Source organism: Anabrus simplex, chromosome 7 (genome assembly GCF_040414725.1).
Source record: "Anabrus simplex isolate iqAnaSimp1 chromosome 7, ASM4041472v1, whole genome shotgun sequence".
Taxonomy (NCBI): domain Eukaryota; kingdom Metazoa; phylum Arthropoda; class Insecta; order Orthoptera; family Tettigoniidae; genus Anabrus; species Anabrus simplex.
Window position 1 is genome coordinate 92,931,419 of NC_090271.1, and position 24,727 is coordinate 92,956,145.

Below are 24,727 nucleotides of genomic sequence, written 5' to 3' on the forward strand. Positions count from 1 at the left end.
TGGCATTTGCAAAACCTGTCAGAAGGAGTGGGACAAGATAAACATGCTAGCTCTGCGAAAATGTCTGCTGCAATGGAAATTACGTTGTTGGACTATAGCTAGAAATGCTGGCTTTCGAATTGAGCATGATCATTGGTGGAGACATGGCTTTTCATAAGCTAATTACCCTTCAAACATAGTGTCCAGAGATCTTGAATGACCTTCTATGGTACTGTGGAGGAAGGGAGTTGAAAAGTAGGAGAAGAAAGGTACTAGACTTTTACAAATAAATGAATCAAAAATTATCTTTTATATAAAACTTCTATTTTTCATAAATATTTTAAGCAGTTAACATACACATTTTTTTTTTTTTGAAGAAAAGTCATAGATAACTTCCAATATTATGGGGATTGTGTTTGGAATGATTTTGCCTAATTGAGTACAGACTAGCTTCTTACATAAATGGCTATGTTCATTTTCCCCAGCTCACTGAAAAATAAAATCTTGAATTTTATGCATTATAAATAAATCTCTTGGTGGGAGAAAAGCATTATATGAATTGCTCAAATACAGAGTTTGCATTCTTGCAGAATACAGATCTTATAACTGATGGAACACTTCCTATGTAAAATTTTACTGAAAAATATACTTAAGCTACCTCAGTGTAAAAAATAGCCACATTGTCAGAGCAAGCAAACTACTAAGCGTCATTGGCTGTGGTACATATGCATTACCCCTTCTAGCGTAACTATCCACTACATGAATTTTCCAACCCATATTGGGATGAGTAAAACTGTTGTAATACACAACATCAGGCCAGGTTGAGTTTGGAGTTACTTCAAGAATTGCAGGTTCTCCTACAAATAAAAGAAGAAAACATATTAATTTTTTTATTTCATTCTCATGATGGACAAACAATTTATAACGTATAAAAATCTTTGTATTATATTTGCACTGACTGAAGATGCAAGTTTACTTTCCAAACTGCTGTAAAAAAGTTGAATGGCCATCAGTCTCTACAACAATTTGATATCACTGAAAAAAGGTTTCTAGAAATGTTTACAAATATCTTATCCCATGAAAATACAAAAAGAAGAAAAAGGGTGAACACAATGTAAACACATCTATCAACTAGCAAGCAAAAGCCAAACCAACCATCTCTGTACAGGCCATGAAGACTGTTAGAGGAGCAGAAGGTAACCTCAGCATTCTGTAGGATGGAGTGGTCTGCTCTATTCCTAGCTGCCTTTGCCCCCAGATACTCATTTTTGGTATAGGCCGAGTGAATCTTGGGGCCATGTGCCTCTCCAGAAATCGAAAACTCATTTCTAAATTTTCCGACTTCTTGAACCACGATCTCCCAGGTGAACCAAGGATGTCTTTACTGGATAAAGTTTCTTATTTCTTTATTTTTCCTTGCTTCACTTTGTATATCAAGACAAGATGTTTGAGAGTAGTCTTCTCAATAAATGTGGATGCTCAATCCTTAAGTGATGTTGAGGAGGAGAAATAAGGTCACTGGAGACTGAAAAGAACTAGGACTGATGAAAGAGGAAAAAGTACAGAGAATAAGCAACTTACCCTGGCAAGGGCACAAAAGAGACATGCATGATAAAGTAAAATAAAAGATATTACAATCATCAATTGATCACCACTGATCAGCATTTAGGGCTGTCATCCAGGTGCCAGATTCCCTGTCATTTGTTTACCTATTTTTAAATGATTTTGTACCCCTAGCAGGTAAACATTGCACATTAAAACAAAGAAATGAAAAATAATAAAGGGAAACTAAAGGCCATACAAGTAATCAGGAAAAATGGATGTGGAAGATGTGGACTGCCCTGCCGGGGATCATTAGATGGTTTCACAGAGTTCTTCAAAGAAGTGATCAAGTTCATGAGCAAGTGGTTTGTTCCGAGCTGTCAGCGGAGAGATGGAGTGAAATGACACTAGCAGACGAATCCGGCTCCATGGCTAAATGGTTAGCATGCTGGCCTTTGGTCAGAGGGGTTCCAGGTTCGATTTCTGGCAGGGTCGGGAATTTTAACCATGATTGGTTAATTTCTCTGGCACGGGGACTGGGTGTATGTATCGTCTTCATCATCATTTCATCCCCATCATGACACGCAGGTCGCCTACGGACGTCAAATCAAAAGTCCTGCATCTCGTGAGCTGAACACTTGTCCTCGGACACTCCCGGCACTAAAAGCCATACGCCATTTCGTTTCAGCAGACGAATAAGCTTGGGTGAAGCTTTTAAAGGAAGGAAAGATCATAATATGAACATAAAATTGGAATTCAAGAGGACACATTGGGGCAAATATTAATTTACTGGAAGAGGAACTAGAGATTGGAATAATTTTTCAAGGAAAATTTTGATAAATTTCAAAGTTTTTCAAAATCATTTAAGAAAAGACTAAGTAAACAACTGATAAGGAATATACCACCTTGGGAACAGCCCTAAACAGAGATCAATGATGGCTGATTTACTGAAACAAAATTTATTAATAAAGAAGAAATAAAAAGGTGAAATCATCATTATATAAACATGCTCTTGGGGGGGGAGTAATAAATATGTAATTACAATACAAATTAAGAAAGTGCACGTCCAGTCTGCACCTTAGATTGGAAAAGTTTACAATACAATACAATTACATTTAAGGTGCACACATAAGTACTGAAAAAAATTTCTTTAAATTAGAACCATTGACCACGAGAATGTACACGAGAGTATTATGTTATTGGCTTTACATCCCACTAACTACTCTTTTACGGTTTTCGGAGACGCCGAGGTGCCGGAATTTGGTCCCGCAAGAGTTCTTTTACGTGCCAGTAAATCTACCGATACGAGGCTGACGTATTTGAGCACCTTCAAATACCACCGGATTGAGCCAGGATCGAACCTGCTGTGTTGGGGTCAGAAGGCCAGCACCTCAACCATCTGAGCCACTCAGCCCGGCTTACACAAGAGTGTGGATTTTGCTTTCAAAATCTACATCATTCTACAAACACAATGGAAAAAAAAACACCAGCGGGCTTAAACACATTATCTCAAATCAGAATTTTAAATTTAGAAAATGGAAATTAACAATCTTTAAAAACATTAGCAACAAAATAGATGAAAATCAAGGAGATTTTACAAGCTGAACTTTCTGTTGTTGTTGTTGTTGCTAAATTCGATTTTCTAGTGTGGACTTCAATCGCTCCTTACTTCCACAACTATTCCTAACTATTTCTTTCTAACCTGCACCTCCTTCTTAAATCTTAATTCTCTGTGATAATATAGTAGGTATTTACCAATCCTTACCACCTTTAAAGGTAAATCAATCAATCAATCAATCAATCAATCAATCAATCAATGAAGTCAACACGGAACCACAATGAAGTTTATTATTTGTAACATTTTCCACCAATCGTAATTACTTTTTTGAAACTCCCTCATGCCTCTCTTATCAATCTTATGATTTTGCTAAACAGTCCTATGTTTACAAACTTCCTTCTATCACATTTATTTTTAACTATGACTGAAATAGCTTCATGATCGCTTATAACATCTATCATTGCAGTTTCTCTAGCTAACCTGGTTTTATCAGCACCACTTCTAGAATATTTTTCCCTCTAGTTGGTTCCATTACTTTCTGATTCAGCTGGCCTTCCAAGATTAAATTATTTACCATTTTTGGTCATGCTTTCTGTCATTCACATTACCTTCCTTGTTAGTTAATTAACAAATGGTTCTTAGTGCCGGACATGTTCGGCTTACCTCTTGCAGGTATTCCTATTGGATGCCTGTGGGTGACACTGTGTCTTGGTGTGAGGTGATGGATGGTAATGAGGTAGGGTGAGGGTGGTGAAACCCAGTGTCAGCACTTAGTCAACTCCTATTGAATAACACCACGGTATCTGTTCAAGGCTTAATGTCTCCGTCCGATGGATGAATCGCCATCAACAGCATCATATGCCCTCATCCTATATGAACACTAGAGAGGTTTGGAATTGAATCTGGGGTTTTGGTATGCAATTTAATGATTAGAAATTGTATACCATCATCTCACCTACCCTGCCAGCCAATATTCTGATGGTGAAAACCTTTTCCACCAACGAGACTTGAACCATCAAACCACGGTGTAAGACTATATGGATTTGACACCTTAAAAATCATGGGCAACAGTGAACATTTGGGAAATTGAGTTCACCCACTAAAATCACACTCCTTTCTGTGTCAATCAATCAATCAATCAATCAATCAATCAATCAATCAATCAATCAATCAATCAATCAATCAATCAATCAATCAATCAATCAATCAATCAATCAATGACCTGCATTTAGGGCCGTCACCCACGTGACAGATTTCCTGTCAGTTTTTTACCTACCTTTTTCTTAAATGTTTTCAAAGTTCAAAATTTATCAAAAATTCCCCTTGATAAATTATTCCAATCCCAATCCCAATTCCAATCTTTGTTCTATAAATGAATGTTTGATTGATGATTGATCCTTACTTGACTTTCAGCTCTCTAGTCCATCCCACTTTCTTGAATGTAACTCCTGACATTTTAACATAATTCCTTTATCAAAAGAAGAAGAAGAAGAAGAAGAAGAAGAAGAAGAAGAAGAAGAAGAAGAAGAAGAAGAAGAAGAAGAAGAAGAAGAAGAAGTTATGACAATATGGGAAAATAACTCAACAGGATTTTTTAACACATTCACGCCCATATCCGAGTTATTGCCTATAGTGCGTGTCCATGCTCTGGACCATATCCAAGTTAGCCCGGATAAGGGCAACTTTGAATTGTAGCCGTTCCTGCGCAACTTTGGTTTATTTATATCACAAATATGTGACAGAGATGAGGGTAATACCCTTATGAATGCTTCTACCTGCTTCTACTCTCCAGAAACCACATGACCTTAGAGATTTTCCCTTCCAATGCATTTTTTTATTCCATTTCTGATCGAAGGCTAGTGCTGGCCAGGTCAGTTTGTGATTGCACAAGCGTGTGTATAGTCATGTTCTGAAGTGTAACCATGGCGTTTAGGGACAATATAAGTGTTGACAAAATTGCCGACATCCTATTCAATGAATACTCAGGTGATGAACTAATTCCCGAACTAAGTGACAGTGATGACAGTGAAGAAGATTCTCCTGGACACGTAACAGAAAGCACAGTACCTGAAGGTTCATCTTTATTTTGCCCTTCTGCTATCCTATTTACGGCTAAACGAGGTCTAAATATTGGAACAGAAAACTGTAACGAGATGTCATTGGTAAATCTATTTCTCACAGCTGAATTTCTCAAATACCTGTGCAAGCAACCAAATCTGTATGCCAGTCAGGTAATCAGTGCTGCGCCATGTCCCTTCTCTAAACACTCTCTTACGCAAACCTGGAGTCTGGTGACGGTTTCAGAAATGAGACAATTCCTGGGTTTGATGCTCACTATCTGCATTATTAGTAAACCATCTCTCAGAATGTACTGGACAGAAGATCCAATTTTCTCCACTCCTATTTTCTCAAAAACCATGTCATAAAATTGTTTCGAAAGTACCCTGTCATTTCTCCACTTTAGTGACAACAGCAAATACGAGCACAGATTATATAAAATTAGACTCATTTTAAAGAAATTTTGTAACAGATTTACAGATCTTTATACTCCCAAACAGAAAATTTTCGTGTGATGAACATTTAAAATGTGAAGGCCGTGTCCACACATCTTGTGCACATGTCAACCGTGATGGTGGATTTACGGGACGACTTATTTACAAACAATGATGGTCTAACTGATTACATCTGTAGATTAGGGAATTGTGATGATTATGTCAAGTCAGAAAGTGAACTGGACTTCATAATAGTATTGAAAACACTTCTAGTGAGGTTATAGTCAGTGAGAGTGATTCTAAAAACAATTCTGTAAGTGGAACACCGCCAGTTGCCGAGGTTAAAGATATCAAGAAACTAACGAAGATTTCTACAGTAATACTGGTATTAACAATATCACATACTGCCATTATTCAGTGAAGTTACCCGTAATAGTGATTTACCATACCAACTACCCCACCCTTTCCTTGAGTTACCCGGACCGAAACATGGCCCTCCTTATGATGCTGAATCTAAAGCTTATATTTGGTTTTTATGACATATTATCATTCCAAATAACATAATTTTATCCAAATCGACAGTCAAGAGTCTGTGCTACAAGAAATATCATCAGTTAGTGTGTCATACTAATTTTTAGAACTACATATTTGCCTTAAAATATGGATTTTCATTAAATGTATTTTAAATTCATGATTAATTTTAATTTTAACTATAAATGATTTTAGGTATAAATTGCCGTTAATTCAAAGGAACATTCCTTTTATATAATGGAAACAAAGTTTCACTGAGAATGGGTTTAAATTGAGAGAGATGAAATTTTTTCTAGACAGTTGCAAATCAGACAAAAAGCGGGTGGCACTCTTGGCTAGTACCTAACAAATACACGCGGCACTGAGATGGTTAATGCATTTCGGCTCTTTCAGAACTCAAATCCTCAAAAAACAATAACATTCCTGAATTTAATGCAGACAGAAGTTAGAACTGGCTCCAGGAAAAAAGTGAATCCGACATACAAGTACAGTCACCTCTCTCGGACATCTCAGCACCCTGCACTTCAGCAGCTCCAAGTCCACTTCCTGCAATTTTGCCGCCAAAAAGGGCATCGGCCAAGGGTCCACCATTTAAGTTAAGTTGGAAGAGAAAAGAGCACATTCTCTTGAAGTTTCCACCATCAAATAAAGTACAGTTCCCCTCAAGAAGGTGCAAAGTGTGCTTCAGAAATAAAATTATTAGTGAAACACGCTATTTTTGTGGAAAGAGGGGTGTTCCCATTCACCCAAGAAAGTGTGACATTAGGTATCACACTCTCCAGAGATACTAGAGGACTTCTTTAAGGTATGTGCAAAATTTTGTTTCCATATCTTATTTAGTTAAGAACTTATTGTGAAAATAATTCATTGTTGTTGCTGTGCCACTAACAGCTGCAATAGCTGGGCCAGCCATTTAAATAGCCCGCTCAGATGGTGGGCGTGAATGTGTTAATAACTGTTGGGTTCTGTAACTACCTCAAGAAGAAACAACTTAATTAAATGAATTCTTTTCCAAGTATAATACTGTTATCATATATTTTCTTTTTCAGGCAGTTGCTACATTTATTTATTCATAAATTGGTTTTGACAGAGATGGGCTGAAGAACCCAACAGTTATAAATTGACTGAATCAAAACTGAAAAGAAATGGCTTAAAAAAACACATTTCTAGGAAACTGTTTTCCTGTAATTGAGTTTTTGTCCACATAAATCGTATCGGATGTAATACATCCACTCACTCATTGTCCAGAACATGGAGTGAAACTCGAGATGCAAGGTGGGAAGACCACGTGTAACTGTTCTGAGGAACTATGCTACTGTAAGCCTAATACAAAGCACTTCGAATAACTAAAGAATATCTGTAACCGACCAGCAAGTAACAGGATAGGAATGCCAATACTGCCACTAAACTGTTACAAAAGTACTGCTCACGCCTGCGCAGGAGTGCACGCTTAAAGCGTGCTGTTATGCTTCCTAATACCCGTTAGCCAATCAGAAACTCCCTACCCTTCCTTTGGTTTCGCCGAGACAGTTACTTTTGTATCAGAGTCTCCGGAGGAACATAATGTTTCTGGAACAGCTTACTGTTGTGGATTAGGATACAGTATCATGTTACAGTATGTAACTCCCATCTCTAGATTTAACGTCATTAAACTTCTTCCTGTGGCATTTGAAACAAATGGTTTACACTCAGGAGTCAGATAATCCCAAGCACCTTCGACAACTCATCGCTGAAATCTGCTGATCAAGAATATCGGCTATGCTAAGTGCACTGGAATATCCATTCAGCAGCATGCCAGATAAGCATAAACCAAGCAGATCATCACTTTGAGCACTTGTTAACTTAAGTAACCAGTGCAGTTTGGTCCCCCCCTCCAACTACCTATTGCATCTTCATCTGACCCTGATGATATATCGGCCCTTCTTTGGGCCACATACATTTTCATTCACTGAAAATGTGCACAAAAGAGGATATTTAATGTACATTAAGAGATGGTAAAATTAAATAAATAAGAAAAAAAGTGTCCCTGCCCTGGACTCAAACTTATCACATGCAAGACCGGCACACCGTTGTGTCTGGTTTGCTCTTACCATCTCATCACAGCACAACACATGTAGATTACAGCTCAGGGGATAGTGTCAACACTGTCACAATGTTCACTTTGTGTTTCACAGACATTTAATTTACATATCAGATCACTTACATAGGGAAATCGTGGTTTCTGTTATTTAATAATATTATGGCATAACAGTTTCCTATTTTTTGTGTAGGCTGTAAATACAAAGATATCCATTTTACTATTACTGTGTGGACCGGAAGGACAGATGTTTTCAAGACTTATGTAAAACTCCAGTTTGCATATAACAATATTGGTAAGGCAGCTGATTCACATAATATAACAGGGTATCGATAAACTGTACATATGGTAGGTAATAAAAGTTATCCAAAATTTAATTTCAAATTTTTATGTTTCTTGCATTTTTTTACTTTACAAGGACTAATAACAGATATATTTAGGATATATTGAACTGAGTTTACTTCAGACGAGATGAAAACCAATTATGAGGCAGAATTATGAAGTGTACAGACAAAATTATTATATTTATATCGATGTATTGTCTACCTGAATATCAACATAATATAGCTTAACAATTGATTAAATTTAATTATTTGAATCAATTGTTATTTCAGTTCAATATGGGCAAATAAAATGAAGTTCCTTATGTTAATATAGCTTAGACATCAAGAATATCTTATTCTCACTCTTCAGAACTTTCTTGCTCAGAGTATAACATCTAAAAATTTATTCACCAAAGATGATACATACTTGTATCTATGGTACAAAAGAGATAATTATTTTGAATGTATCTTTTTTTTTAAACATTATTATGTGCCTGAATATTATTTATCACCTCACTCTTTCTTTCTTTTAACTATTTATTTTCTTTAGATAGGGGAATAAGATCCAATACTCTTCCTAGCATCTCATGACTTTTACAACAGAAAGGTCAGTTCCCATTCTTAATGTTTAATGTTTGAGGCCAGTAACTAAGTCATTGCTCCATTATTGCCCTCCTGTTTTGAAACATACATTGTAATGAAGGTAACTTATCATCCATACCTGCTTCACATTTAAAATTCAATGTACGGTTGAACTTCCTGAAGGTGGGGAAATCATCATCCAGTCTTCTGTCCTTGCCAGTGTGTTCTCCAAGACATAGTGGACCAGCTGCGAGCAAAGACATTGTTATGTGAGAAGTGAAAGTAGTGCTTTATTAAGTCATTGTGTTATATCACAAGGAGGGGGGGGGGGGGGGGTTCATGTGTCTATGTTCTTTTAAAAATGTAGGTTCCAACACAGTCTCATACAAGTAAAACCATAAAACAACTGTATTGGAAGTATGAGAGTTCTAATCAGTGGCTTTTCATGAGGAAAAAGCATGTTTCAAAACTTAAGGTATACAGTTCTGTGACACAAAAACATCCACAAACTGATAATAATAAAAAAAAAGAATTGCAGGTACTGAATAATATTTACATCACTATATCACTTATCATGTACTTCTTGGGAGAGAGAGATCAATTTCATTTTATGTACTTATGAATAAAAATATGGCCTACAGCTGTATTATAAAGAAGATAACAATTTGATAAGCTTTCCATGGCATGTTAAAAACAATTTCAGCCTACGTAATGAATAGCAAACTTTGTTTTATTTTTTCTTGCAGACTAGATTCTACTAAAAATGATAATGACTTAATATCATTTCCTTCCTTCCTTCCTTCCTTCCTTCCTTCCTTCCTTCCTTCCCCAATACTTCTGTAACATATGGAATTTTCACCCAGATAAATATGTCACTATGTCCATTTTTCTCCTCCTCTGGCTAGAAATCTTTTGTTACTTTTGTTAATGAGCATTCACTTCAGAGAAGCTAGATATCTTTTCATAATATCATCATCATCATCATCATCATCATCATCATCATCATCATCATCATCATCATCATCATCATCATCATCATCATCATCATCACAAAAGAACCCTTTTTCAACATTCCTGCTTTCAACAAAATCCTGTTTTCACTAAATGCTTTTGAAAAGCCTGGCAAAACTGCTATAAGTACAAAGCTACGTAAACCCACTTTTCATGAATTCCGCTTTAGGGAAATCTCCGCTTTTAAGGAACAGGTTTTACATGGATTTTATAATATGTGCATTTTTGTAATAGAAATTTGCATGCGATATAAACAATATTGATTATACAGTGAAACCTGCCTACACAGCCATTTTTCCCTGAAATCAATTAATTTTCGCATAAAGCCAATGGAAGCAAAGGATACTATGTACAAGATGTATTACGTACCCATAACAACTTACGGAGCAGAAACTTGGACAATGACAAAGAAGGATGAGAGTCGAATACAGGCAGCCGAAATGAAATTCCTGAGGAGTATGATACAGAAGATTAGAAGAGACAAAATAAGGAATGAGAAAATCTGGGAAGAAATTGGAGTGGAAAAAATGAATGATAGAATAGAGAAGAGCCGACTGAGATGGTTTGGGCACATAAAGCGAATGAGCGACGAAAGAATGCCAAAAAAGGTGATGGAAATGCAAATCCAAGGAAGGAGAGGCCGTGGACGACCACGATTGAGATGGAAGGATACCATCCAACGCAGGATTATAGAAAGAAACCTGGACTGGGACACAGTGTTGGAGGAGGAGTGGTGGAAAAACCGAAGAAAGTGGAGAGGAACCATATTTGCCCCTACCCGGCTACAGCTGGATAAAGGGAAATGATGATGATGATGATGATGATGATGATGATGATAAAGCCTGTGTTAATATCCCCTCCTTTGAGCAGTTATCTCACAGCAGGATCAGTGGCCAGACACATTTCACAACTGACCTAACAAAACTGCTGGTCATAACCACTCCGAATACTTTGTTCACCCCTCAGACAGATGCATAGTAATAAAATCAACCTTTCTCAGACTTGGCCATCTAAACAGTACTGTAGTTTCTCTCTTCTGGGGTACTATAAATACAGACCCCCTATTCTCCATAGCCTACCAGAAAGCAAGCAATTAATTACACGCGATAGTGAATGTGGAGACATGACTGAACAAACCGACAATATGCAAACTCATTTTAAAATATTTTTATTCAGAATAATGTTTGAATATGGTGTACTACTATTATGCTTATTGTCAGTTTGGTGACTCAGTTCAGTTATAGTCAGTGAATGTGTAATTTATAATGTGTGAAATTGGAGGAAAGACGAAAAGTGATTCTTGAAAGCAAGAAATGAATTTCTGCAAGGAAATTTGCCAACATTTTCAAATGTCCCAGCATATAGGGACAGTCGGTGCGACGTAAAACAACTAGCATATAGGGACAGTGTGATTGAGGTAGTCTAGGACTAAGAGAGACAAGGAAGTAGATATAAGAGCACCTAGATATAATTTAAGACCTAGATATAATTTAAGACCTAGAGTAAGAAATGTACAGGATAGATGTTGAAGGTTTTAGGGGGGATAATTGTCGTACAACATTGTAACTGGTGTAAAACCTCCAATTATTATGTTTAATATATTTTAATTATAGTTTATTTAATGCTAAATTATCTTTTATTAAATGTTAAACATGACTAGTACATGGTTTCCCTGTAAATATGTAGTATAAATTTGTATAACCTCAAATACGTGTCGTGTATAAGTTTAACCTCAAAATCTAGATAGTCGAAAGTGGTAGAAAATTCCATAATGTTCGTATGTTAGACTTACTGGACTATAATTTGGTATATTTGAAGGGTTCTGGAAACTTACTGTAAGGTTTTATTATCCAGATACATGTAGAGACATTACGAATGTTGTAGATATTTCCATGTACGTTTGTAAATAGGAAACGAAGGTTCGAGTACCCATTCGACTAGCTGGTCGATCGATGTTTCGAGTGTGTTCCATTAGAGTGTTGTAAGAACTGTTCCAGAAGTCAATCATTCTAGATGGTTGATCAAATAGTATATATATCGAGTTGTCAGTCAGTGAAGTCAATTCTTAGTTCTCAGTTCTTAGGACTCAGGCAAGTGATTGACTGCGAGTAACTGTTCGGCTCTGAGGCAGAGTCGGTGAATTCAAGAGAGTGCATGTTATAGTGCACGAGTCAGTGTTGTTGATATCTGTACCTGCCAGAATTGACTTCAGGGTACTCCGCTATTGAGTGTTGTAGTGTCATTTGCTACTGTGTATAATTGTGTGTTGTAACGTACAGTGTAAATAAAATGATTTATATAAGGAAGTGAACGTGTTCTCGTGTGATATTTATTTACGCAAAATAAAATCGCATCGTAGAACGATAATATATATCAATGATATGTGTAAAGAAGTGGAATCAGAGATAAGGCTTTTTGCATATGATGTTATTCTGTTATTCTGTACAGAGTAATAAATAAGTTACAAGATTGTGAGCAACTGCAAAATGACCTTGATAATGTTGTGAGATGGACAGTAGGCAATGGTATAGGAAAAGTCCTCTCAGTTTTAATTACTTCATTGATGGGGTGAAAGTTCCTTTTGGGGATCATTGGAAGTACCTAGATGTTAACATAAGGAAAGATCTTTATTGGGGTAATCACGTAAATATGATTGTAAATAAAGGGAACTTATGTATATGTAAACTTGACTAAAAATAACATACACTTTGCTGTGCCATTGTTGCTGAAAAACATAAAATATATGTTCTGGCACAGAGTTGTGTGTTTTCTTTAAATTGACAGGAGTTATTTTCTGCACTGAAATGAATATGTGGTAGTGTAATACCCAAGAGGTTCCTAAGAAATAATCTGCATGCATATCAAATCATTTTACACTTGTGACACATTTGAGTAACAAGAAATTTGTTCTTCTTGCTAGTGATGCATATTTTTGAAACATGCCTGCCATAGCAGTTGAGCAGGCACAATTGTACCTGACCTGTGTTCTCTCACAAGCAGTGTTCATGACGTTGCCTCACTCGAGCGGTTGTACTCCTATTGGTTTTCTCATCCCTAATTATCATCATTAAAGTAGCTTAGGTCTCACTACAAAGTTATTTCATTTAAACCATTGCCATCTTAATTTTTTCACTACGAGGATGCTTTGAAATATAACTTTCATCTGACGTTGACACTGAACTGGGATTGGAACTAGAACTTGAGTCTGTAGGTTCTTCTAAACCACTACTGTAATCACTTTCCAATATTTCTTGTGCTGAATAATCACTTTTACTATTATTCTCCAATAATTTTCAATTTGTGCACTCATTAGCACATTTCTGATTTTTCTTTCCCTTACAGCCAGTCATGACTGAGCATGGGAAATACTGAAATAAAATAACTGGTAAAAAACTTGCATTCTAATAGGATTGAAGAATCCATATAGCCATCCGTGATATGCATGTGAAACAAAATCGAGCAAGCTTTACACTGATCGATAGCTTAGATCCTTAGCTTCATTATGGCATAATATAACACACCATGCCAAGTTTTGAGACCAAAATTTATATACGAGAAGGAACAGCCACGTTGTTGCAACTGGCCCAGAGCTGTGTTGGTAAACGGACCTGCTTTACTGGCATGGCTGAGAGCCGGCAGTTGAGGCTAGTGGGTTAAGATATTACATCTTTTACACGATGCCCATTTTAAGGCAAGCCTCTAACAGATATTAAATTCCCCTAAGATTTATTAAAAAAGGATTATTATTATTATTATTATTATTATTATTATTATTATTATTATTATTATTATTGTTGTTGTTGTTGTTGTTGCTTTTGTTGTTACTGTTTCTCTTTGTTTAACAACGTCTGCATTTAGGTATTTACCTGTAGTAGGTTTTGGCTGTCCTCTCCTTGTGAACTCCACTCCTGCCAGCACCCGGACTTTCTTCTGCTGCTCTTCACTTAGAGTATCGAACCCTCCGTGAGGTTCATCTGTGATGATGAATGGGTGGTAATGTTCAGCACTATGTGGATTATTACCTCCATACACTCTGAAGGAATAAGTGAGTCCACGACGCAGCCATAGCTCAGGGACCAAGTAGCCATTGATGTACCAAGCCAAACCAGTTGTAGTCATACCTGATGAACAATACAAATTAACATACATTTATAAAGCAGATAATTCATAAAATATTCTTGTAAGTTTTTAGCTAGTACAGATTTTATTAACTCCATTCAAAGCATTTTTTACATTATAACTTGGTTAACTTTAAGTGTGTTTATAATTATCATTCATCAAACTCAGTTTATAGATGTTAGAGAAAGGCTTTCCTGAGAACTGAAGATAAATATGACATTCTGCAAGGGTGGTTTAGAGCCCATTTCTGCTTTGTTTTGGGCCTATTGCTGCTTTGAATAATGGTTAATTGATTACATACAAATGTGCATTCAAAGATTATACTTCATGTTGTCTCCAAAAACTGTAAAAGTAGTTAGTGGGATGTATAGCCAATGACATCATCATCATTATTATTATTATTATTATTATTATTATTATTATTATTATTATTATTATTAACTTTACATTGATGATTAAATCTTTCAAACCTCAGGGAAAAATGTGGATGAATTATACCCTTGATTAATAAAATAATTCAGCAAATAGTTTTCTCCTAAATGAGGACAAAACTTGCTCCATACTTGACACGGGAATTGTTGTTGTTGTTGTTGCTGTTGTTTGAGCCATCAGTCCACAGACTGGTTTGATTTGATACAGCCCTCCATGCCACCCTATCCTGTGCTAACCTTTTCATTTCTACATAACTACTACATCCTACATCTGCTCTAACCTGCTTGTCATATTCATATCTTGGTCTACCCGTACCGTTCTTAACCCCTACATTTCCCTCAAAAACTAACTCTACAAGACTTGGGTGTCTTAAGATGTGCCCTATCATTCTATCTCTTCTTCTGGTCAAATTTTGTGGTTGATAAGATATATCAGCATACAGCTATAGATCAGGAAGGAGCCACCACTCTGCACCAAGAAATACTTACGTAAAATCAAGACCACAATTTCCTCCAATACTTACAGATAATATTCCACTCACAGCTGCACATACCTACCTCTGTTTATATAACTGGATTTTGTTAACAACAGAGGCATTTCACCACACACGTGGAAACATTTAAATATACAACAGTCTTCCTAGAGAACTACAGTGTTGCCTATGAACGCAACCACTGATTTATTTATAGCATTGGACTCAAAACGAGAACAAAAATACCCGCAAGACGCATTCATTTTTATGAAATGTTTTATATTAATTATTTTAACATGTACTGTCTATTTTAATGTGTGATTTTAATATGTACTGTATATTTCAATGTGTTTAATGTATTTGTAATTTAAATTCAAGCTTAAGTTAGGTTCCATAAACAAATTCTAGTGTTAAGGAGGTAGCGCTATACCTAGGTACCTGAATTATAGTATTTAACCATTTTATACTCAACATGCCCAATTTAACCACTCAGACATGATGCTTCCCCATGGCATCTCCCTTTAGAAAAAGGCATACTAACTAATACTTGTTACACATGTAAAGGTATGCATATACAGCTGATGATGACTATTTAAAGTCGAAACCAGTCCTGTAAGCTAACTCTTACGGTAATTAAATTGTATTGATAAGGTGGAACCTTTTCTTGTCTATACATAAGTGAACTATCAATACGGAAATGAAACTAGTAAATCAAGATAATTGCTGTATATATCTCGTACAGCTTAATTTATTGTTATCCAGGAAGGTATATGATAAAAGCACTCATTCAGCATTTGGTTTCTGGTTTAGAATTGGGTTTACATAATTTATGATTTTTTTTCATACTATGACATAATTGCCTTCTTCCTGTACTCAAAAGAGTACAAAAAATCAGACTTTACCATACTGTAACTACTTTCTGCACTATTATATAACAGTGCACTCCTGATAATTTGCGGTAATTAATGCACGCACTTCCGCAAATTCACAATTAAGTATTTATTTATTTTCCACCTAGTTGATACAATGATTGCTTAAGGCAACTTTTAATGGTCAAAAGTGGTACATGTTTCGTATATTATCAACATCTTCAGCCACATAACACTGTTTAGATGAAAAATATATAAAATTGACAAAGTAATGCTTTAGATGAAGTGTCCTTAAAATTATCGAAAACTGCAAATTATCCGGTCATTTTTAAGCCTGGTAAAAACAAAACCATAAGTTAAAATAATGAAATGTATTTTATGAACAAGCAGAAAATAATTATAACACTTCACATTGTATTGTAAGACACAAATTAAAAAATGCCAAGTGGATTATGCCAACATTTGCATCTAATGAAAAAAAATCGCTCATCACTTTTTGTTTCTTAGACGATTGTTCATTTTTTCTAATTTTTATAACACCTTTCTCCAGTCTTTCTATAATTTTCAATTTTTCACTGACTGTTGACCTTTTATATTTAATTTTTTGACCACTCATATTGAAAACTCTTACTACTGACTTATTCGAAACTTCTAAAAGACTTCCGCACTCCGTTCACACTTCTCAAGTACAGTAGCCTAGAATACACTCGCTGCCGGCGCACCTACCCTTCACTTGGCTTACAGTTCAGCGACCTTGGGCTGTGGGGAAAGGGAGGGTAAATTCCGAGTGCATTCCTCTTTCATTGTCTCTGCTTCCAAGATTATGGTAATCTGTGCTGTGCCACGCGCAACAACATGCTCGAATGTTTCCAAGTTTGCAGCATGCTGGCAGCAGTGTGCATATAGGCCTACTGCTACATCGTAGAGAAACAAAGTCCAGTCTCCTCAAACATGAATGATTTCGTCTCCATGCATTGCATTAAAATTCTTTTAAACTAGGCAGAGATAATTTTACTCAGTATGATGATTAGTGGGTGTAAGAATTAATACTTTAAAAAATAATTCTCCGAGACCCGCGAATTATCAGGAGTGCACTGTACAAATCGTCTACGACTGGTTGAACTCCGCCTAACAGTAATGTAAATACGGATAGTCGCAGAGAACATGAATCAAGGAACATCAAAATTAAACTTCTTGAATTGTTTCTCTGCCTGATTGCAGCACCGTGGTTCTGTACTCATCTACACAAAAAATGGCATCTCTGTATTTCCAGCTCAAGTAATCTGCTGCCATCACAATACTAACTAATGTATAAGTTAATCCATATCCACCATATAAATATCACATATATCACAGTATATTATAAAGCTCGTATTACCTTCATTAATCCCAAACCAAAAAACCATGTTTAAGACTCCAGTAACTTAGTGGACTGATTGCTGCTTCAAATAACATTAATTTTAAAAAAAATACAACATAACCCCATGTACACAACTCTTACTGTATCTTTCGTAAAATGACACAAACAACAAAATAAGAAAACGTCAAAGGATCAAACATGGACGATTTGCATCTTGATGAATCAAAATTATTTTCAATTAAATTAATTTAAATTAATTTAATTGAAAGGGGCAAAAGAACCACATGGGTCGACGCCCCGAACTAATAGCATTTTATAAAAAATATTTTAAAAATTAATTTAAAGTAAAAAAATTCACCTTAGTATGAAATGAAATACTGTATGCAACAGCCACTAAAGTTTCAATCTCACTCGTAACGTAAAAGATCGCTTTCCGTGGATGTTGAGTAAACAACTATTCCTACATCCAATTTCTTACAAAATTGTACATAACTGTTTCAATCCTCCTAGTTAATACTATATATTTTACGTCCAATTAAGACGAAACTTCACACATAAATAGACATGTTTCGACCCGACATTGGGTCATCCTTAGTAAGACATGTAAATTGAATTAAAAACATAGGAAACACAAAATGAAATGTTAGTTAAAAAGTTTTTTAAAAATCATGATGAAAGTTAAAAAACTGAAATGTTGATCGTCACAGTCTTGAGCTGGAGGTCTTTCTGTTTCAATGTTTTGTTGTCCTTTGGTGTGGTTCGACTAGTATCTGTATACTGTTAGCTTAGTTGTTGTGTTTCGACATGGGCTGAGATACATAAGCATTATTGAAGTTGAACTGTCTGATTTCAGTCTGTAAAATGGATAACACAAATTGAATTAAGGTTGAAAAATGGTGACTAACAGGAACAATATTTAGATTAAGTTATGACGAACGAAAAATTAACTTACGTTACGTAGCCCGCTTGTATCACCCATGTTCTCTGACTATGGAGTCCAGCTCTCAACTGACTTGCTCCCGCAGTCGAGATGCAAGACGTGTTGCTACAAGGAAGTGGAGTGGGGAAATGGGGCTGGGCTTGCAGGAGAATGGGAGTGTGCGGGATAATGGGGGCGGTGACTGTTTTAATTCAATTTACATGTCTTACTAAGGATGATCCAATGCTGGATCGAAATATGTCTATTTATGTGTGAAGTTTCATCTTAATTGGATGTAAAATATATAGTACTGACTAGGAGGATTAAAATAGTCATGTACAATTTTGTAAGAACTTCAACCGTCAATATGGATTTAACATGAGATTCATAGTCTGTAACATACAATTTCTGCGAGACTTAGTGATTACAGTGCACTTTTGTCTTCTGGTAGGGGCGAGAAGGAGGTATGTTTCTTCCATTCATCTGTCTCGGTCTCATTCTTGCTTTTTACAATATAAAAGTGACTGAGGAATGGGGAATGCTAGCGATGTCATCCTTATGCAGCCACGCCCTGTTAAGAATTGTGTGGAAGTGCCACTCATAGGTTCGACTACCATGCAGATTGATATGTAATAGCACCTCCTAGCTCAGTGAGGAAAGCAGTGGAGAAACTACCTCACTTCTCATTTCTCCAGTACACCTCCTCAATGAGACCGAGGGATCCAATCAGCCTGAGAACTCAAAATACATGCACAACACATGATGGTGCATTCTGAGGATCCAATTTCAGCTCTCTAGCATTTTAATAATAATGTTATTGGCTTTACATCCCACTAACTACTTTTACTGTTTTTGGAGATGCCGAAGTGCAGAAATGTTATTCTGCAGGAATTCTTTTGTATGTGCTGGTAAATCTACTGACATGAGGCTGACGTCATTGGTCATCTTCAAATACCACTGGACTGTGCCAGGATCAAACCGGCCAACTTCAGTTCAGAAGGGCCAGCCAGCACTCTACCGTCTGAGTTACTCACTCCGGCTCTGGCATTTTAAGAAGTATATGTTGTATCAAAATAATAATTTTAAAGACAAAAATGACATCAGGATATTATTTATTTGCCTTAACTTCCCAAACAGTACGGATTGCTGACACTTCCCTTAAAATTACTCTCATATAAAACAGAACAAAAGACCATCAAAATAGAGATCAGATTATATACAAGTACAGAAATTTCACTCCCTGTTTCTCAACATTCCTCTATTTTCCATGCATCTTTTATTTTGTAAAGAAGTGGAATGAATATGCTCATTTGAAGCCCAACAAAGAATATCACATCATTTATATGTTGCAAATTGGCTTTCTATTTGATTTTAAAGATTCCCAATTGCTTTACTTTGTGGGGAGAAATAAATCACTGCATCAAGAGTATCGGCTGGTAATTGCAGAATTTTCTTCACAGCACTTCTTGTTATTTGTCAATACTCAATACAAACGAATGTGATATTCTTGTGGTATTTGTGTATTTCAGTGGGTAAATTAGAGTAGGCTACAGAAGCTGATTGATGACTACAAACTTCTGTTCAGGTTTCAATAACAGACCCTCAGCCAATGAGCTAATATTTTGTTTACGAACACCAATAATTTTTCCTTAGTCTCAAAGCAAAGAATCTTGGAAGTCCACACCTAGATAGCAAATTTTTTCAATACTGTCTCTTGCAGATGACTCAAAATTATATTCTTAAAAGAATCAATAACAAAACAAAACATAAATTGCTATGTACCTCTGAACATCAAGATCTTCCCATAAATTTCTCTTGAAGATTATATCAGAAGTTATCGTACCTGTGATTCCTTGATATCCTCTTTTTCCTCCAGAAGGGCCAAGAATTGCTGTGAATGTCCGAATCTTGTGATCAAAAATTTGATTTTCTTCCCAGGGTTCCCTGAAAATTTAATTTTTTCTGAATTCTTGGATGGTTCTTAACATTATGCTTCAGAGATTTTACATTAAAAATTGAACCACTGTTTTTAGAAGGATGGAAAGCGACTTACCTAAAGTTTTCTTGGGTTCGAGTAAAGGCAAAGCAATTGTTAATTTTTTCTTTACTGTTTAGTTCAACTTTGATATCACTTTTAGGGTAGAGGTCATGGAACAACGGCTCATTATTTCTGTTGAGACGACCAACAGACCAGATAATGTAACAGGATCCTTCCGTTGGATATTCTTTGTCACCATGATCAGCTGAAATGAAAAATAAGAAAGGTTAATCATGTGAAATATTAATTGTTAGGTTAACTCCTCATCACATAACTTCTATCTTTGATGATGATGATGATTATTATTGTTATTATTATTATTATTATTATTATTATTATTATTATTATTATTAAAATGTACATGAAAATGAAGGAAAATAACTAAAAAACAACATGAAAACAAGGAACAGAGAACAAAAAATAAACAGAAGAACAATAAAAAATTCAAGATGATTTACGTGTAACATAACAATTATAATGTATTGCATAGAAATGTGAAAAATATAAGTTTAAAATATTCCATAATAAATAATGTAACCCCCTACCTTCCTAGTTCTAGTTTTTTCCCCTTCTGGTATTGCTGAAAGCATTCATGAGTTAATACAATGTTTAACCACTAGAGGAAAGAGGAAATGAATCCACTGACATAAGGCAGCTCATTTCCATCACTGCTGATACAAGCAGTGGTAGCATTTGGCCTATGTGGACAACTTATTCTTAATTGCAGACTGTACTGAAAGCTTCCAATCTAATATCTTGAAGCTTCAGAAGAAATACAGTGAGACTGGAATGCAAATTAGTTTTCCCAAGAACTAAAGTGAGGTCAGTTGGGAAGAGACTAAGATCATCGAACATCAGATTGGAATTATGAAGCTGGAATAGGCAGTTTCATTTCGAGTACTTAAGAAATGTATTCTCCCAAGATGATAGCGGAGAAAGTGAAACTGGATCAAGGTGTAACAAAGGTTATTCAGTGAGTTCACAATGGTGATGAACTTTTTTTTAAATAGATGGTTTAATGTCGCACTAACTCCAATAAGTTTTTGATGCAGTTACAATGAGACTTATAGGAAAACACTTCACACAACAATTCTGTCATTTTTTACAGTGTAATAAATCTTTTATTGTGGATTTACAGTGTCTTTTTGAACCTATACTTACATGACTGTTTTGTTTGCTCCTTGTTCTGACCTGCCTGCTCTCATAATACATTTGAAACTGCCATAATACACACCTCATAAAATGGAAGGATAAATAAGGAAGTGACTTATGACGAAACATTCAGTGTCAGTAATGAACTAGTAAGTTCAAAAAAATTAAATTGAAATTAAAATTGCATACTGATTACATTACTAGTACAATATTACACCAAATACTGCACGAATTATCCAACTAAAAGGAAATGTTCCAGATTACCACAACAAGCAGAAATGCTTTCCACCTTTAACTTGCTTTAGCTTATTTGGGGCTGATGATTAAGTTGTTTTGCTTTTTAAAAATATGATCACTAACATCTTCAGATCTTAACTTTAGCTAATTTTTTTTTTTTTTAATCGTGCCAATGTGTACATTTTACGATAAATAACGTTATACTACCTGCCATCATACTTACATGAAATCAGGGAACGCCTGTAAGTAATTACATTAATCCCATTGTCTCTTGATGCTGTGTGAAGCTGATTATTTCCTTGTCCACCAAGAAGCTCATCCTTGCAAACACCTTTATACTGCCCAAGCACTTTACCACACTGAAAAGAAAACATTGCCTAAATACAGACTGCTGCAATAATAATAATAATAATAATAATAATAATAATAATAATAATAATAATAATAATAATAATAATAATAATAATAATAATAATAATTTCTTTCTTAATCCATTTGCCGTCCAGGATTGGTTTTTCCCTTGGACTCGTGAGGGATTCCACTCTACCACCTCAAGAGCAGTGTCCTGGAGCACAAAAGTTTGGGTCGGGGATACAACTGGGGATGAGGACCAGAACATCGCCCAGGCAGCCTCACCTGCTATGCTGAACAGGGCCTTGTGGGAGGATGGGAATATCGTAAGGGATAGACAAGGAAGAGGGAAGGAAGCATCCGTGGCCTTAAGTTAGGTACCATCCCAGTATTTGCCTGGAGGAGAAGTGGGAAACCACAGAAAAGCACATCAAGGATGGCTGAGATGGGAATCGAACTCCCTCTACTCAGCTGACCTCCCGAGGCTGAGTGAAACCTGTTCCAGCCCTCGTACCACTTTTCAAATTTTGTGGCAAACCCGGGAATCGAACCTGGGTCTCCAGGGATGGCAGCTAATCACACTAACCACTATACCATAGAGGCAGACTAATAATAATAATAATAATAATAATAATAATAATTGTACCGGGTGGTACGCCTCCACGTCGCTAATTCAAACTTTGCGCCAGTTGAAACTCCCCTACTGGAGGAAGTCTGAACTTTATCTAATGTGTTAATTTTCAAGTTTCTCAGAAGATGTCACTACTTGGAAATTTTGAATTTTCTGAACTGTGTCGTTTTTGAGGTATTTTTGTTTTGCCTGTAGTAAGAAGTGTGAACATTCTCTTCTAGAGGACACTACTGAAAAACTACAATGGTGCACCCTAGTGCGAAGTGAAAGAACTGTTTCTTGGAGAAATTTTTATTTCAAAAGTTTGTTCCTTGTTAAATTTCTTTCTGTTATTGTTTAAGTTGGCTGTATAACCCTTTCTTTCCCCTTGTTTTGAATTTAGCCAATCCCGAATTTCTTTAATTAATTTATGACCAATCAGGTGTATCTTCTCCAACTTGGATATGTTGCTTAACCCTAACCAATAAAATTCTTGTGGGAGGGTGTTCTCATTCCTGAAACGCCTCGAACTTTCCGCGAGAGTATATAAACTGCTGATTTTCGGGTCTCCGCGCCACTTCAGTAACATCTTTCAGTGTGTAAAGTACGTAGCAGGGGGCGGGAAGCGCCTCTTTCTTCGGGCAGCAGTTCATCCACAAGGTAATGGCCTTTTAATAACTTCTTTTCTTGCTAGCTCAGCAGTTTAACTCTCGGGGCAGGTCCGAAGCCTTTTCCATGTAACTTTCCTTTAAAAAAATAAAGACACTCGGTGTCAATTCTTTCTGTTTTAACTACACATTGGGATAGAGAGTGCTTAACTCTCTCGAGCTCCCACTCATATTGCATTGAGGTGAACTTATTTTTCACAACCGTTTCTTCCTTAACGTAATGTAAATTGTTTCCTTTTAAAAGTCACCTCTTTAGTATGGGATTAGCCCTTGCAGTAACGGCCTAGTGCCAAGTAGGTTTTATATAAAATGTGTTAGGAGTGCAAGATCGCCTCCTCTCAAGTTGGTATTTTAGAGGCCACGTAATTAACCTTTCCTTACTTAATAGGCCTCAGTAGGTTGGGTATTTCACCCCTGTTTTCATGTCCTTGGAGGACAACTTGAAAGTGGAGTTTCGTGTGGCCTTTTATAGGCTTGAACGTTGAGAGCGGTTTGCTCTTTTTGAAATTTGGTTCTGTGTGCCTCGAGGAGGCTTTACTGTGTAATTTGGAGCAAGTGCTCCTGGGCATGAATGGGGTTTTCTGCCCCTCTGTTGAAACTTGTTTTGGGGTAAAACTGGGCTAATTGCTCAAGAATTGTGAGTTCGGGGCTCGAAGTCCAAATCCTGTAAATACTGTAATTGTACTTTTGTTGCCTTGCTACTCTGTACCTGCCATGCTTGTTATTTCTTGATTTTGAAAAGAAAATATAACCTTGTTAAATTTTATCTTAACTTTAATTTCGTATTTTGAGGCCCGTTCACCCCCGCACCTTCTTTCACCTCTGCTGTTCCACAGATACCTCGGAACAATAATAACAATAACAACAACAACAACAACAACAACTCCGCCAAAGCCGGTCCCAAGCCCGGTTGAGAAAAGAGGAGGGTGAAACATGGTCAACGGTCTCAGAGGCGGATGAGGAATTTCAATTCCTAACGGCAGAGAGAGCGGAAAAACCTAGTGGAGTAAACTATGAGAAACAATCATTTCGGACTAACAATCCAATCTTATTTTGGAATTTATTTCCAACCCTTACATAACACAATTTCATATGCAGAATCGAAATGTTGCTAAATGAGAGCACTACCCCAGGTGGTAACTTGAAAGAGAAATCCACCATTGCAGTGCAAATTGCCCTCCAAATTGACATTCAAGAAGAAATACTTCATTGGGACCATCAACGTCAACTCACTCCTCCAAGTTGGAAAACAGAAAGAATTGGAAAAGTTCCTGGAAGAGCAACAAATTCAGATTTTGGCTGTACAAGATACTAGATTCCTAGATGACCACATCATGGATACACAACTTTACAGAGTATTCAAAGGAAAGTCAGCAATAAAGATAATAGCTAACAACCCTCTCCT

The 24,727-nt window shown here is 36.2% G+C and overlaps 1 protein-coding gene across 1 annotated transcript in view; it reads right to left on the minus strand.

Moving 5' to 3' along the window:
• Positions 1-291: 291 nt before the first annotated feature.
• Positions 292-24,727, minus strand: part of knk (protein Skeletor knk) — a 76,410-nt gene continuing 51,974 nt past the window's right edge. The window contains exons 8-13 of the mRNA XM_067150684.2: positions 21,917-22,052; positions 20,320-20,509; positions 20,110-20,210; positions 13,962-14,216; positions 9,224-9,331; positions 292-836 (exon numbers count right to left, since the gene is read on the minus strand). Of these exons, the coding sequence (XP_067006785.2) occupies positions 634-836; positions 9,224-9,331; positions 13,962-14,216; positions 20,110-20,210; positions 20,320-20,509; positions 21,917-22,052 (993 nt within the window). The 3' untranslated portion in view covers positions 292-633. The remainder of the gene's footprint in view (positions 837-9,223; positions 9,332-13,961; positions 14,217-20,109; positions 20,211-20,319; positions 20,510-21,916; positions 22,053-24,727) is intronic.